Genomic DNA, 12,813 nt, shown 5'->3' on the forward strand with positions numbered 1-12,813 from the left:
TTAAAGAGAGAACGCACGCGCACAAGAGCAGGCTCCAAGCAGACTCAGAGCTGAGTGTGGAGCCTGACGCGGGGCTCAATCCCACAACCGGCAGAGCCTGACCTGAGCTGAATCAAGTCAGATGCTCAACTGACTGAGCCACCCAGGCGCCCCAACAAGATGGTTTCTAAGTCTACCATAAGCCTTAGCATTTGGGGAGCACACGTTTATGTGGATTCTACTCCATAAAAGTCACCTTGTTGGAGGCCCCAAAGGAGACAGACATGAAAGACCTCATTGGGTTGACAGGGTCACTGCTTGGCTGTATTCCCAAACTTCCAGCATAGGTTGCGTTGACTGGGCATCAGATTTCTTTCTTGAAAATGAATGCCTCCCTTTGATGTTGCGAGATTCTTTGTCACACGGGGTCCACCCTCGTCCGCACAGGCTTGGCCGAAGCATCCTTCCATTCATCCGCATTTCACATTTCCTTCCGCAATTTGGTTTTCATGCCCCAGAACCCTCACGAGCTCTCTCAGCAAGTACGAACCTTGGCCTGAGCTGCCATGTGTCAGGAATTCTAGAATGTGAGGTGGCGCCTGATCCATGCAGCCTGCCCTGCTCCCCGAAGTGTATCCTTTCTCTTCTCTCCTCCCTCAAGAACAAGCGTCCTGGCCCACAGCCTGTAGCCTGGGATGAGAGACCTGTTTTAAAATCTGTGCATGTCGAACCTGTCAACATCCAGGCTCAGGCAAATAGGCTGCCCTTGGGCAGAACAGCTTTGCTAATCAATCATGCTTCGGGGAAGTGGGTGGTTTGTACGTGGGGCCCACTTTGCCGTGACCAAGCCCCTATGAAAAATGTCTGACTGTGAATGAAAAAAAGAAAACAGTCTACTTTCCATGCCCGCTGCAGGAGGGCCAAGACAAGGTTTTATTTAAAAATAACTCCTCTTTCCTGAAGGCTGAAAGCTAACATATGGGCTTAAAGAGAATTCCTCTTTCAAGATTTACTAGTTACTAAGATCAGGAAGGGAGCTCTCAATTCAGACAACGATCTCACTGGAAAACAGGAGAAAACCTGAGGGATGCTCCCTAAGTGTTCAGAAATTAGAAACAAACTATTTGTAATTTTTTAAAAAAGAGCTTCCTAAGAAGATATATCATTTGTGATTGTGATATATTAGCATGGCAAGTCAGCAAGTAGAGCAAATTAATGTCAACTGAAGCTAAGCTAAGATACAAGACACAAGTCCCTACTAAATGAGAAGCGCTTAATGGGAAAAGGTCAAGTTTATTGTTACAGGGCTGGGTATATATCCTGGCTATAAGCCACCGGTTGGGGCAAGTCATGTAACTTCTCTAAGTCTTAAAAAATACCCACACGTGCGCGTGCGCGCGCGCGCGCACACACACACACACACACACACACACACACTACACATGTATATATAATGGGCCAATTATACCCTTAACTCATAGAATATTGTGAGAAAGAATTAGTAAGGTACTACAAGCAAATTGTTTCTATACTGTAAACACAATAGTAATGTAAACCATTGTTATAATAATAAGCCTATTTATTCAAATGCATGTTACTGTAGTCAACATTATTTGGTTTCTAGTATAGCTTTCATCTTTTTTTTTTTTTTTTGCCATTTTAGGAATGAGTTTCTATTTAATGCAGTTTATATGCATTTCCTATCCAAACTCTTTTCACATTTTCAAAGTTCCTGCACAAGTGACAGAAGAACACAAGCTTAAAATAACCAAAGAAATAGCACCACAGAAATAGAATAGATAGATAATTTAAAAAGCATTTACCCTTTGCCCCAGCAACACACTGGTGGAAATTTATCCTACTCACCTATGAGTTGAATAATGGACAAGGCAGTCGAGTGGAGCATTATTTGTAATGCCAAAAGACTAGAAATAACCAGGTGTCCATCAATAGGGTAGTTATGAGACACGTGTAGGAGACAGTAACACAGTGACATCCAATAAATCCTTCCTCAAGGTGTTCCCTCCCTTGTGAAGGTCCTTCCCACATTGGCTCTGGGCTTGACCCCAGGACCTGGCTTGGTAATGGAACGTTAGCACGAAAGATAACAAGCAGAGGCTTAATAAGCTCTCTTGCACTGGGGGCATGATTCTTCTCTGCTTTTGGGATCCAGTCACCATGTGAAGTAAACCCGGGCTAGTCAAGCTAGTCCAGCTGGTAGTCAAAGTCTACCACCGACTTGTGAGTGAAGCCATCTTGGGCATGTAGCCCCAGGCAGGTTGCCAGATAACCTCATCCGTTTGAGTAAATCCATGCAAAACCAGAAGAAACACCACCCAGCTGACCCCAAACAGCTCACCCACAAAGTTGTGAATAAATAAAAGCATTGTTGTTTTAAGCCACGAAGTCACAGAGCAGTTTATTATGTGGCAACAGATCACCAATATACCGAGGTATCTCCAAAACAGTGGAATACTATGAAGGTATTGTCCTACCAAAGAAGAAAGGAGAAGGGTATACTCTGTGTACTGATATGTGAAGGTCTCCGCCACAAACTGTTACATTCACAGGCCAAGAGAAGAACAAGGCAAATAGTATGCTGCCTTTTGTGTAAGAAAGAGGGAAAATTTAAATACATATGTAATTATTTTGCATGAAGAGACACTGGACGTCTATACTCAGGGAATTAAAATATATATATTACCTGTTTCAATCAAATAAGAGACGAGCCAATTGGGTAGATGGGGACAGAGGGGGCAATGAAATTTATCAGTAAAGACCTTTCTAAATGGTTTCAATATATAAACCATGTGAATTGGTTATTAGAAATAAGTTTTAAGTGAAAAACCAGGCTAATATAGGACTGAAATGACAAAGCTTGAAAAGTAGAATTTCAAACTGAGTATTACAATTCTACCATGATTCTCCATGATGGCCTTCCTCTGAACTAGAATAATCCTTTCTTTGTAATATATTCTATCTTGCCTTTAGACTCTAAGTGCCTTGAAAGCAGAGACCATGTCTTATGCATTTTGTTTCTTCTGCAACTTGCAAGCATAGTGCAGGGCACAGAGTAACTGCTCAGTAAATGGTTGTTTCCGAAGAAATACAGAAGAACATTCTGACGATGCTAAAAATGTCCATTGTTAATGCTGGTGAGTTCCATCAAATCTTCAACAGCCTAACTTCTTCCATCTGTGCACATACTCCACACACCATCTTTGAGGAAAATGGTGAGCATTCATTATGATTGGGGCTTTGCTTCTCTTGTAAACATACTCTGAACTACTGGGTCGAGTATATACAAAAGGTAATTTGAATGCCACGAAGGGAAAAAAAGCAAAACAAACTCCCCCATTTCGAAAGAAAGAGACCCATTTGGACTAGAGGAAGTCTAGAAAAAGAAAGATCTTTTATTATTTCTCATAAGTAACAAATTTCACTTCTGTGGTTGAGTAAGCAGCAACCTGCAGCCAACTCCCCGCCAAGCGAACGAAGCGATCCCGAGAAGTGGGCTGCACGAATGGAGCGCCAATGGCCCCCTTTCCTATCCTCCAGCTCCTGGAGAAGTCTGTGCTCGGGCTGTGGTGGACAGTTTGTCTGTTACAACTTCAGCATTTCTAGGAAAGAGGGTGCCAACAAGCCTTCTCCGTAACCCATTTTCAGGGTTTGACAATCCTCACTAGAAATCTTCCCTTACTTTGAACCTGTACCTTTCCTACAGTGCCTACCCTCTCCCTCTTCTGTTACAGTTTGCTGCCTCCCTGTCTGACCCCTACGAAAGCTTGACCTCTTGGAGGAGGAAGTCTGGGTCACCCTCCACGGCTGGGTCCACATCTCTGCTTCTCGGATGGGCTTGGTGGGTCGGCATGCAGAGCATCCCAACCCTGGTGCATCCTGGACTGCGCCCGTCCACCAGCACCATGTGGCCTTGGCTATGTCTCCCCACCGAATGCAACACAAGATCAGAGCCATGGGCAATAATGAGTAGACAGTAAGGTACTGTTTCTTTTTAAGATTTTATTTATTTATTTGACAGAGAGAGACACAGCGAGGGAGGGAAACAAACAAGCAGGGGGAGTGGGAGAGGGAGAAGCAGGCTTCCCGCCGAGCAGGGAGCCCGACGTGGGGCTCGATCCCAGGACCTTCGGATCATGACCTGAGCCGAAGGCAGACACCTAACGGACTGAGCCACCCCGGCGCCCCCAGTAAGGTACTAAGTATTAAAGGACATGCATAAGTAAGAGTGACAACTAAGGGTGAGTAGACAACTGTCTCAAGAGAGGCAGGCCATCTACACAGTATTCCACTATGAGCTCTCACCGTCTTGGTCTCTCCCAAACCAAGTAACTCCATTTCCTTAATTCCCCTCTTGGATCTCATTTCCCAACTGTTTGATCTGTTTCACTGTTCGCTGCCATGCTGCACTTGCCCCAGAGCTACAAGAGTAGGGACTGTCATTGCGGGGATTACCATTTGGAGGTTCTGCAAGGTCAGACTGTAGGGAAACTGAAGCTGACAATTTAAAATCCAGGTATGCCTTTGCCATAACAGATCAACAAGCATTGGTTATGTGCCTATTGTGTGCAAGGCGCTGGGTCAGACGCTGTCAGAGATCTAAAAGGGTGAGGAGAGGGACATCCTTAAGATGGGATTTAAAGAAGAGATGTCGGCTCGGATGTGCAGAGTTCACCGGGAGGGCTGGGGCCACTGCAAGCCCACCGGGACCAGGCGGAATGGATGCAGCGGGAAAGGTGAAGGAGGAAGCCTAAACAACTGATTTCTGAACACAGACAAAAGAAGGGAGTGTGACCTATGATGATTTCCAGATTTGGGCATTTTGGGGGGAAAAAGGAAACCGGGGGTGATCCTGACAGAGGAGGGGAGCACTTGTGAGGAACTGGTTGGCCCGGGGACACACTGATTCTGGGGGAAAGCAAGAGAAAATTCAGTACTACAGATGAGAAAAAAAAACTGGGAATATAGTTTTATGACTGAAACCGTGAGGAAAAAAAAAAAAAGCCTTCTGGAAGGGGCACGTGCACAGGGAGCAGGGGGAAAGGTCCTGGAGAGCACTCCGAGCGCTCGGAGCTCCAGACGGAGGAGGGAGACGAGTGGAGAGGCGGTAGGGTGAGTCCCTGAAGAGCAGCGGTGTGTCTCATTCGTCTCTGTATAGATCCATGCAAATAAGCGTGGCTCTGGCCCCCAGCGGGTGCTACAGAAATGCTTTGCAAATGTTGGTAGAGGAAGATGGAAGTGCAGTAGGGAGAGAAGGGCGAAGAAAACCAGCAACAGAGCCATGCTGCGTAAGTCAAAGGAGAAGAATAATTCGAAGTTGTTTAAGGGCGAATGGTGCATGGAGAATCATGATTCCTGAAGACCAAAAGTACCTCCGGGGGATCTAGCACCTAGAAGTCTAGACGGCCCGGGTCTACCAGAGTGCTGGGGTGGCTGAGCCAGGCATGAGGACGTTTGGCCTCCAAAGCAGAGTCTGCACAGACCGCCCCCCCCCACCCCGCGTGACGCTGCCTTGTTTGGTCTGAAAAAAAAAAAAAATCCCCAGATTTATCACATTTTCAATTTAACTTTTGTGCTGTTTTGATTTTGACTCTGAGATCTGGAAACTTTTAATAAAACTTGGGAGTAGTCAAGCTTGTATGGACTCCACTGACACTGTCTGGATATTCTAACCCTGACTTAGGGGAACAAAAAAGGAGAAACTGGCACGGAAATTACCTTTTCAGAGAAAAGACTACTCAAAGGTACTGGAAGTTTATTTCACAGCTGAGGGGAGGTACTTGATTAGAGGGACTCTTAACAAGAAGAACTGAAGATCTAAGTATTTCCCATCTGCTCCTGGTCCCGCCACCTGGCCATTATTCCTCCTGCTCTGCTGATAGGTTTCAGCCAACCAATTCCGTTTTATTTGGGCAAGTTGAGAGGCCACCTGCCGTGGAATATACTCACGCATTAAACAAAATGAACATTTCTTATTTCTGTGCCCCCCATATGATTTTTTAAACACAAAGAACTCACTTTCGCCTTCAGCAGATTTAAGAAAATGCTGACTACTGAAGAACAGGTATAAACAAGGCAATCTTTTGTTGACGAAGATTGGTAACGACCCACACCTCGAAGGATCCCCTCTGTTCCCATAAGACTGGTGAATTAATCCGTCCACGCTTTCTTGCTCATTTTCCTGGCTGTTACAAGACTAAAATGCAGAAAAAGGTTTTACGAGGGGACATGGCATATTTGTGCTAAAACCAGGCATCACACAAATCCAGAGAAGGGAGCCAAAAAGCAATACCAGACGCAGGGAATGGTGTGAGTAAAGGCAAAAGCGAGAGGAAAGAAAGTGTGCCCTGTTTGGGGGGCTGTCCATCAGGATGGGGAGGGTGCAGGGCAGAGGGCTGGGGTGAGGACTTGTGGCCAACGAGGCTGCAGAGAGCGGAAGAAGTCTTTGTGGACAGTTTTAACGATCAGGCTAAGGAAGACTGGTTCTTTCCCAGAACCGGGCACCCGTGGAAGTTTGGAGCCAGGGAATATAAAGGTTGCAGAGGTATTTTGGCCGTGCCGAGGCGAGGGAGGACGGCGGACCTGCACAGCGAGCCCCCTGCACCTGCACAAAGTGCTGTGGGGACCAATCCAAGGAGCTCAAGCCACAGGGATCTCCTGACCTCAGACTGGTGGCCCACAGCAATGCTTTGGGTCTCCTGGAATTCGTGTCCTTTGAGAACGAGTGTCCAAAAATCCTCAAAAGGTCTGATTTATTTTCTTTTCTCCAGGGCACACTCTGATCAAAGGCTGTAGGACCCTTTGGGGAAGGCTGGGAGAAAAATTAACAATATAAATTTTTGGCAGTGTAATGGGGGACTTAGCCTCCCCCGCAGTTGAGGGTTCTGGGTCTGCAAATTGGCTCAAGTCTCGGAGTTGACCAAGGGGCCACGACACTCTCTGTTTTTATGATTCAAGTTAGACTTACATTCCCTTGACCTAGACCTCTTCTGATCATACAGATCCAGTAAGGATGTGGTAGACTGCCCATCCATTTTCACTTCTAGAACACCATGAGGACAAGAGTTTGAAATGGAGGAGACGAGCGATCAGTGAGATTACAGACACAGAAGAAAGTAGTAAGATGGAACCAAACATGAGTAGATGTGGGGTAGGACGAGGTGCCCCCATTACCGGAGACTAAGGTTTGGGGGAGGAAGAGGCGGAGCAAGGTTCTAAACGGCAGAGGGTTATCCCAGTAGCTGTAACCAGCAGAGAGCTGGAAATCTGGAATGAAAACGGGAGACCTGTCAGGTCTGGAGGTGGGGGTTTTGGAACACCTTGCATCCAAGTTGAAAGGTTTAGAGGGAGTCCATGAGATCTCAAAGAGGGAGAAACCGGAGAGAAGAAACCCAGCCCGCCCTGGGGCTGAGGTCTGCATTTCCCGGAAGCCCCGCTCTCCGGAGGGCGGGGAGCAGGGACGGGGAGTGAGGAGAAGAACTCCAAGACCGCGCAGCTTTGCAGGAGCTTAAAACCCTGGCAGGAGGCTGGCAGCAGTCCAGACAGGCAGCAGGATGGAAGGCAATCGTTTCCAGGACTGGGAGCCCGGAACACACTTGGAGGCGGTGAAGGGGAGATGGTGAAGATTCTGGAAGGTGAGGGAAGGCTGGGGACCCCTGGAAGGGCCTGGACTCGTCACTCAAAGGGAGGACAGAGGTTGAGGGGACAGAGGGTGAATGCCCAGGTGGCGATTCCTGGAGGCCTTCGTGGGGGAGGCCTGGGGCAGGGGTAGCGCGGACTTCAGGCCCAAGACAGAATGATCCTTTATTCTTTACAAAATAGCGACTGTAAGGTTAGCACTGAGTCTTTATTACCTTACCAACGGCTTCAAGTGGTGCTCCCACTGTTCCTATGTTATTCGGGTCACACTCCCTTAATTCGTAACATTCCCATCAGCAACGAGTTTCTAACCACAATTCTGTGAGCAAATATATAAATTTAAATGCATTTGGCTCTTTTGTGAATGACATACAAAGATGCTGAACTTGTAACGAATGAAAGACACTGGATTAAGAGAATATTTTCTCTGGTTTTAGTTCGGTCGTGTCTCAGAATGAGCTTATCTTGCCCATGACGCTCCACCTTCCTGTCAATTCATTTCCCGCCTGCCACTCACACAGCGCTGTAGGTTTTATATTTTCTTGCCAATCCCCTCCTGCAGGACTCCGCTAAAGAAATCCAGTGGCGGGCGCCTGGGTGGCTCAGATGGTTAAGCGTCTTGCCTTTGGCTCAGGTCATGATCCCAGGGTCCTGGGATCGAGTCCCGCATTGGGCTCCCTGCTCGGTGGGGAGCCTGCTTCTCCCTCTGCTTCTCTCTCTCTGTCTCTTATGAATAAATAAAAATAAAATCTTAAAAAAAAAAAAAAAGAAATCCAGTGGCTTCTCGCTCAGCCTGATCCTGAAGATCCGGGCCCTCCTGCTGGTCCCCGTCACCCACACGCTGGATCCCCACTGGGGATCTAGACTGTCCTCTCACTCAGTTCCAAATCTCCTGCCCTTCTCGTCGACTCCAATACACCTCACCCTGAACGTCGAGCCCTACCTCGTAGGCTGCTCTGTTCTCACTGTGGCTACTCATCATCCATGGCCTCTTGTTTCTTCCCATCTTCCCGGAGCCTTCCGAAAACTGTCTCTTGAGGGCTGGCTGCTCTTGTGTTCTCTTGACTCAAACATGAAGATGTTCTGGTTTTCTGAGCCCACAAGAGTCTCAGCCCACAAGAGTCCATTAGTGGTCACTATTAATCCGTAGCGAATTCCCATAGGTAGAGCTCTGTAGTTTTGGAAGCTCCTGACTTTCTACATTTTGTTTTAGGGAGTCTGGCCTCATTTTCAGTCCTTCAGACATGTGCAGTGAAACAGGTACTTGACAAAAAGATGCTGCTGACATGTAGTTCTTTTTCTTCCGAATATAATATGTCACGGCATCTGGCATTATTCTAACTTGGCTGTGATCTCTGTCTGTCCACAGCTAAGGGAGCATTTGCCAACACAGCAGAGCCACACTGTGAAAAGGCCCTTCCCCAGAGGTGCCAGAGTGAAGGTCTGAAATCATGGCTGGTCCGGGACATATCATCTACGGTTGTCCTGCTCCTGGCACAGGCTTTATCAGGATGCGATCAGGTTTTATCAGAAATGTCACTGGTTTGCTCCGTGGAGGGGGGCAGATTTTAACAAATATGGTAATAGAATATGGCATTTCCAGTTGTCTTCTCTTGTTAGGGGCAACTTCTAAGTGACCCTAAAAATACTGCATTTGATAGTTTTGAAAATTCTGAGTTTCTCCAAAGGAAAGAAGGAAAGGCAGGAAGTTATGGTGCCTTTAACAGCCACGTGAGGTAGGGTGTCCCATTTTAGAGATTTGAAAACCAAGGCTATTGGGACTCTCACAGTGAGAAGTGGCCATAAGGTGCAAGTGGGACCCAGGTATCTTAGGTGTGAATTCTAAGCCTTGTCAAATATAGATTGCTACCTTTACATAAAGGATGAAAAAATATGGAAACGACTTGTGGGAAGGGGGTGTCAGAGAGAAAGAACATCTAGAAATTTCAAAGTTGTTAAGATGCATGTCCCCTAATTTATACATTGCTCTAGATTAGGACTAAGGGACCTGAATTCTTATGAGCCACAAGAGGGAAAAGCAGGTAAATAGATTCATGCTGACTGTCCATGTCACTTTCCCTCCACAAACTATAAAGGTTGGTTTCAGATTCTCAAACAAAAATGTATGAAAAAACAGTAAAACAGGAAAATCTCGCACTCTTGCAGCCATTCGTAGTGACCTGAGTGCTTTCCTTGGCCAATATTCAAATGTCACATGCCAGCATCACATGCTTAATACTATTTTAGTCAAGATGATTTGTGTTAAAAGCACCTAAATCGGGCGATTATTTGATCTTATTATCACCAACACGTCCTCACACAACATCCCTCACTGCTGATGCGCTCACAAGAAAGACTTTAGTTTAGAAAACTGGCATTTTCTTAGAAAAGAAAAAAAAAGCAATTCTCAGTAAAAGATAAACCACAGAGCTACTGTGTTCAGACAAGTTGTACATATTAAACCACACACACACACACACACACACACACACACACACACACACACACACACACTATCTCAAAATAATGTTTAGGCTTTGTCTAACCTACAAACGTGAGCAAATTCAGCATTAAGGAGTTAAGACCAGAATCCTACTCACGACTTTCCCTGACACTGAGAACATTCATTGAAGAACAATGAAACAATATTCTAGATTACCTCATTTGTTCTCCACACAGTTCTAACAATCCATAATAATCCAAAGGTTCTTTACTTGTTAGGACACCAACAGCCAACATTCTTGGTAGGACACCAACAGCCAATAGAACAGGCTGGTCAGAACTCTCTCAGAGATAAAATCTATTTCTACCTCAAAGTAAAGGGAAGCCTCAGGCCCGTAGGGACTCAGGGTTCCCAAATGATGTCAGATAAAAAAAAAAAAAGTTAAAGGGGGATGGGAAAAGCACCTGTGTCAGGTGGAGAGTCTATCAACAGAAAAATTAGGGATGAAAGCAGCTAAGAGAGGCCAATGGCCTTGAGGCTGCACCCAAAATGATGTGGGAGGGCAGGCTTGCTGGTCCAAAAATGCAATCTCAATGGTTGGCAACAGCTGCAAAAGCCAAGCCTCTTTGTGGGAAAGCTGAGAAATATGGGAGAAATGGAAGGGAGAGGGGCAGAAGGAACAAAGAAGGACAAGAGAAGTGGTGGCAGATCTTGTAGCTAGGATGAGGACAGAAAGAACCAGACAGTCCATGACTTAGAGGCAGAAAGGCAGTGAGGAGGGACAGAATGGGACTGTGTTGCTATCTTGGACAAAAGGAGGGGAGACAAACATCCCTGCACAGCTCAGGAGATGGTCTGTGAGATACAGCCCTTCCACCTGCTTCTAATGCCACAGTGACAGTTATTTTAAAAGCATTTAAAATATAAACCATGTTCATGGAAACTTTCACCAGATCTCACCTTGACATACATCCATCTGCATAGTTTCAAGGTTGACTCAAAGTTCAAAAGTTGAGTGTGACATGTTTTACCTTTTGAGTTCTGACAAAAACTGTATAAAGAAGCAAATTAAAGCCAAGAGGGATATTTCTAGCTGCCATGCTAGGTTAAAAAAAAAAAAATCATCCTAAAAATAAAATAACACTTCAGGCCATAGGGTTCATTTCTACAAATATTAGTTCCCCAAAACCCAACTCTAGTAAACCATGATCTCCTCTTAATGAATTCTTTTCTATACATATCACTGTGATGGTTTTAATTATGGCCCCTTTTGATTTGAAGTTTGAGATTTCGAAGGGATGCTGCCCGTCATCCTTTCCTGCAATTTAAAGGCACTGCCCCTTGGTGGTGACAACGTCATAGCCACATAGAAGGATACAGAAAAAAGTACTTTCATACACTGCTGGTGGGAAAAGATATTTCTGTGCCATTTAGAAAGCAATCTGAAAATACCTACCCGAATTTAAAAACACTGCCCATTGATGAAGCCGTATCCATGCCTACATGAACAAAGGGATGTTCACTACAGTGTTGTTTATAATAGAATCATTTACTAAGCCATGCTACAGACAACCAAGGAGTAATATGCAGTCATGAAAAAGAAACAATGTGGGGCTCCTGGGTGGCTTAGTCGGCTGAGCGTCTGACTCTTGACTTCAGCTCAGATCATGATCTCAGGGTTGTGAGATCGAGCCCTGCACTGGGCTCCGCACTGGGTGTGGAGCCTGCTTAAGAATTTCTCTCTCCCTCTTCCTCTGCCCCTCCTCTCTCTCTAATGAAGAAAAGAAAAAAAGAAAAAGAAAGAATGGAGGGATTTAAACAACATATCATTTTTAAGTGAGGAAAAAGCAAGATGCAGGGAGGACATATGATATGATCTGATTTTTATAAAGCAATGACAAGAATCACAACAGGTATGTGTGACTATCTCTCTCATGTTTGATATAATGACATGAGCGTGGAGTAAAGCATAGAAGGATATATGCAAGGTTGATAACACTGGCAACACAGGGGAGAGGGATTAGGGGTGCAGGGATGAAAGGAAGTGGGAGGGAAGTAATAAGTGAAAATGAAAGATGTCAACCATAAAAACCACATGGATGCTATGATCTCATTTATAGGAAATCATGTGTGTGCACTCAGGCACACGGAGGTGAACTGATGATGATGGGATGGTCTGCAAAAATATCAATGTTTTTTACTGCAGGAGGTTGAGATGTTTTAAAAGAGAAATCTTACTTTATTCCTTATATGTATTTAAAAAAATATTTACAACCACATGTATTATTTATAGAATCAGAAAAAAAAATATCAGTGAAGGGGACATATGAAAACGTCCCATGCAAGGCTGTATAGGTCCCCAGAGCAAAAGCAAGCAGACAGGGAAGGTTGTTAGCGTCGAGCTGGGGCCACACTGGGAAGCTTCTCAGTGCTGGGCAAAGACAGAAGAACAACTTTAGGATGTGTACCAACGGATTAACAATAGGCTGGGGTTTTTTGGTGGTGGTGGATTATGAGTGATTTGTTTCCCTTCTTTTTGCTTTTCTCTATTTTCCCAATTTTCTGCAAAAAACACACCATAATCAAAACAATACATTATTATTATTTTTCAAAGGTTTTATTTATTTATTCGACAGAGAAAGACACAGCGAGAGAGGGAACACAAGCAGGGGGAGTGGGAGAGGGAGAAGCAGGCTTCCCGCGGAGCAGGGAGCCCGATGTGGGGCTCGATCCCA

General features: G+C 45.3%; 1 protein-coding gene across 4 annotated transcripts in view; it reads right to left on the reverse strand.

Moving 5' to 3' along the window:
* Window positions 1-12,813, reverse strand: part of BCL2 (BCL2 apoptosis regulator) — a 167,408-nt gene that overhangs the window by 65,282 nt on the left and 89,313 nt on the right. The window contains exon 3 of one of the 4 annotated variants that reach the window (XM_027575629.2): window positions 254-669. The exons of the other annotated variants lie outside the window; for them this stretch is intronic. Coding sequence (XP_027431430.2) covers window positions 487-669 — 183 coding nt within the window. The 3' untranslated portion in view covers window positions 254-486. Of the gene's footprint in view, window positions 1-253; window positions 670-12,813 lie in introns of those variants that run through there. 4 annotated transcript variants of the gene reach the window in all.

This window comes from Zalophus californianus, chromosome 14 (assembly GCF_009762305.2).
Source record: "Zalophus californianus isolate mZalCal1 chromosome 14, mZalCal1.pri.v2, whole genome shotgun sequence".
NCBI lineage: Eukaryota > Metazoa > Chordata > Mammalia > Carnivora > Otariidae > Zalophus > Zalophus californianus.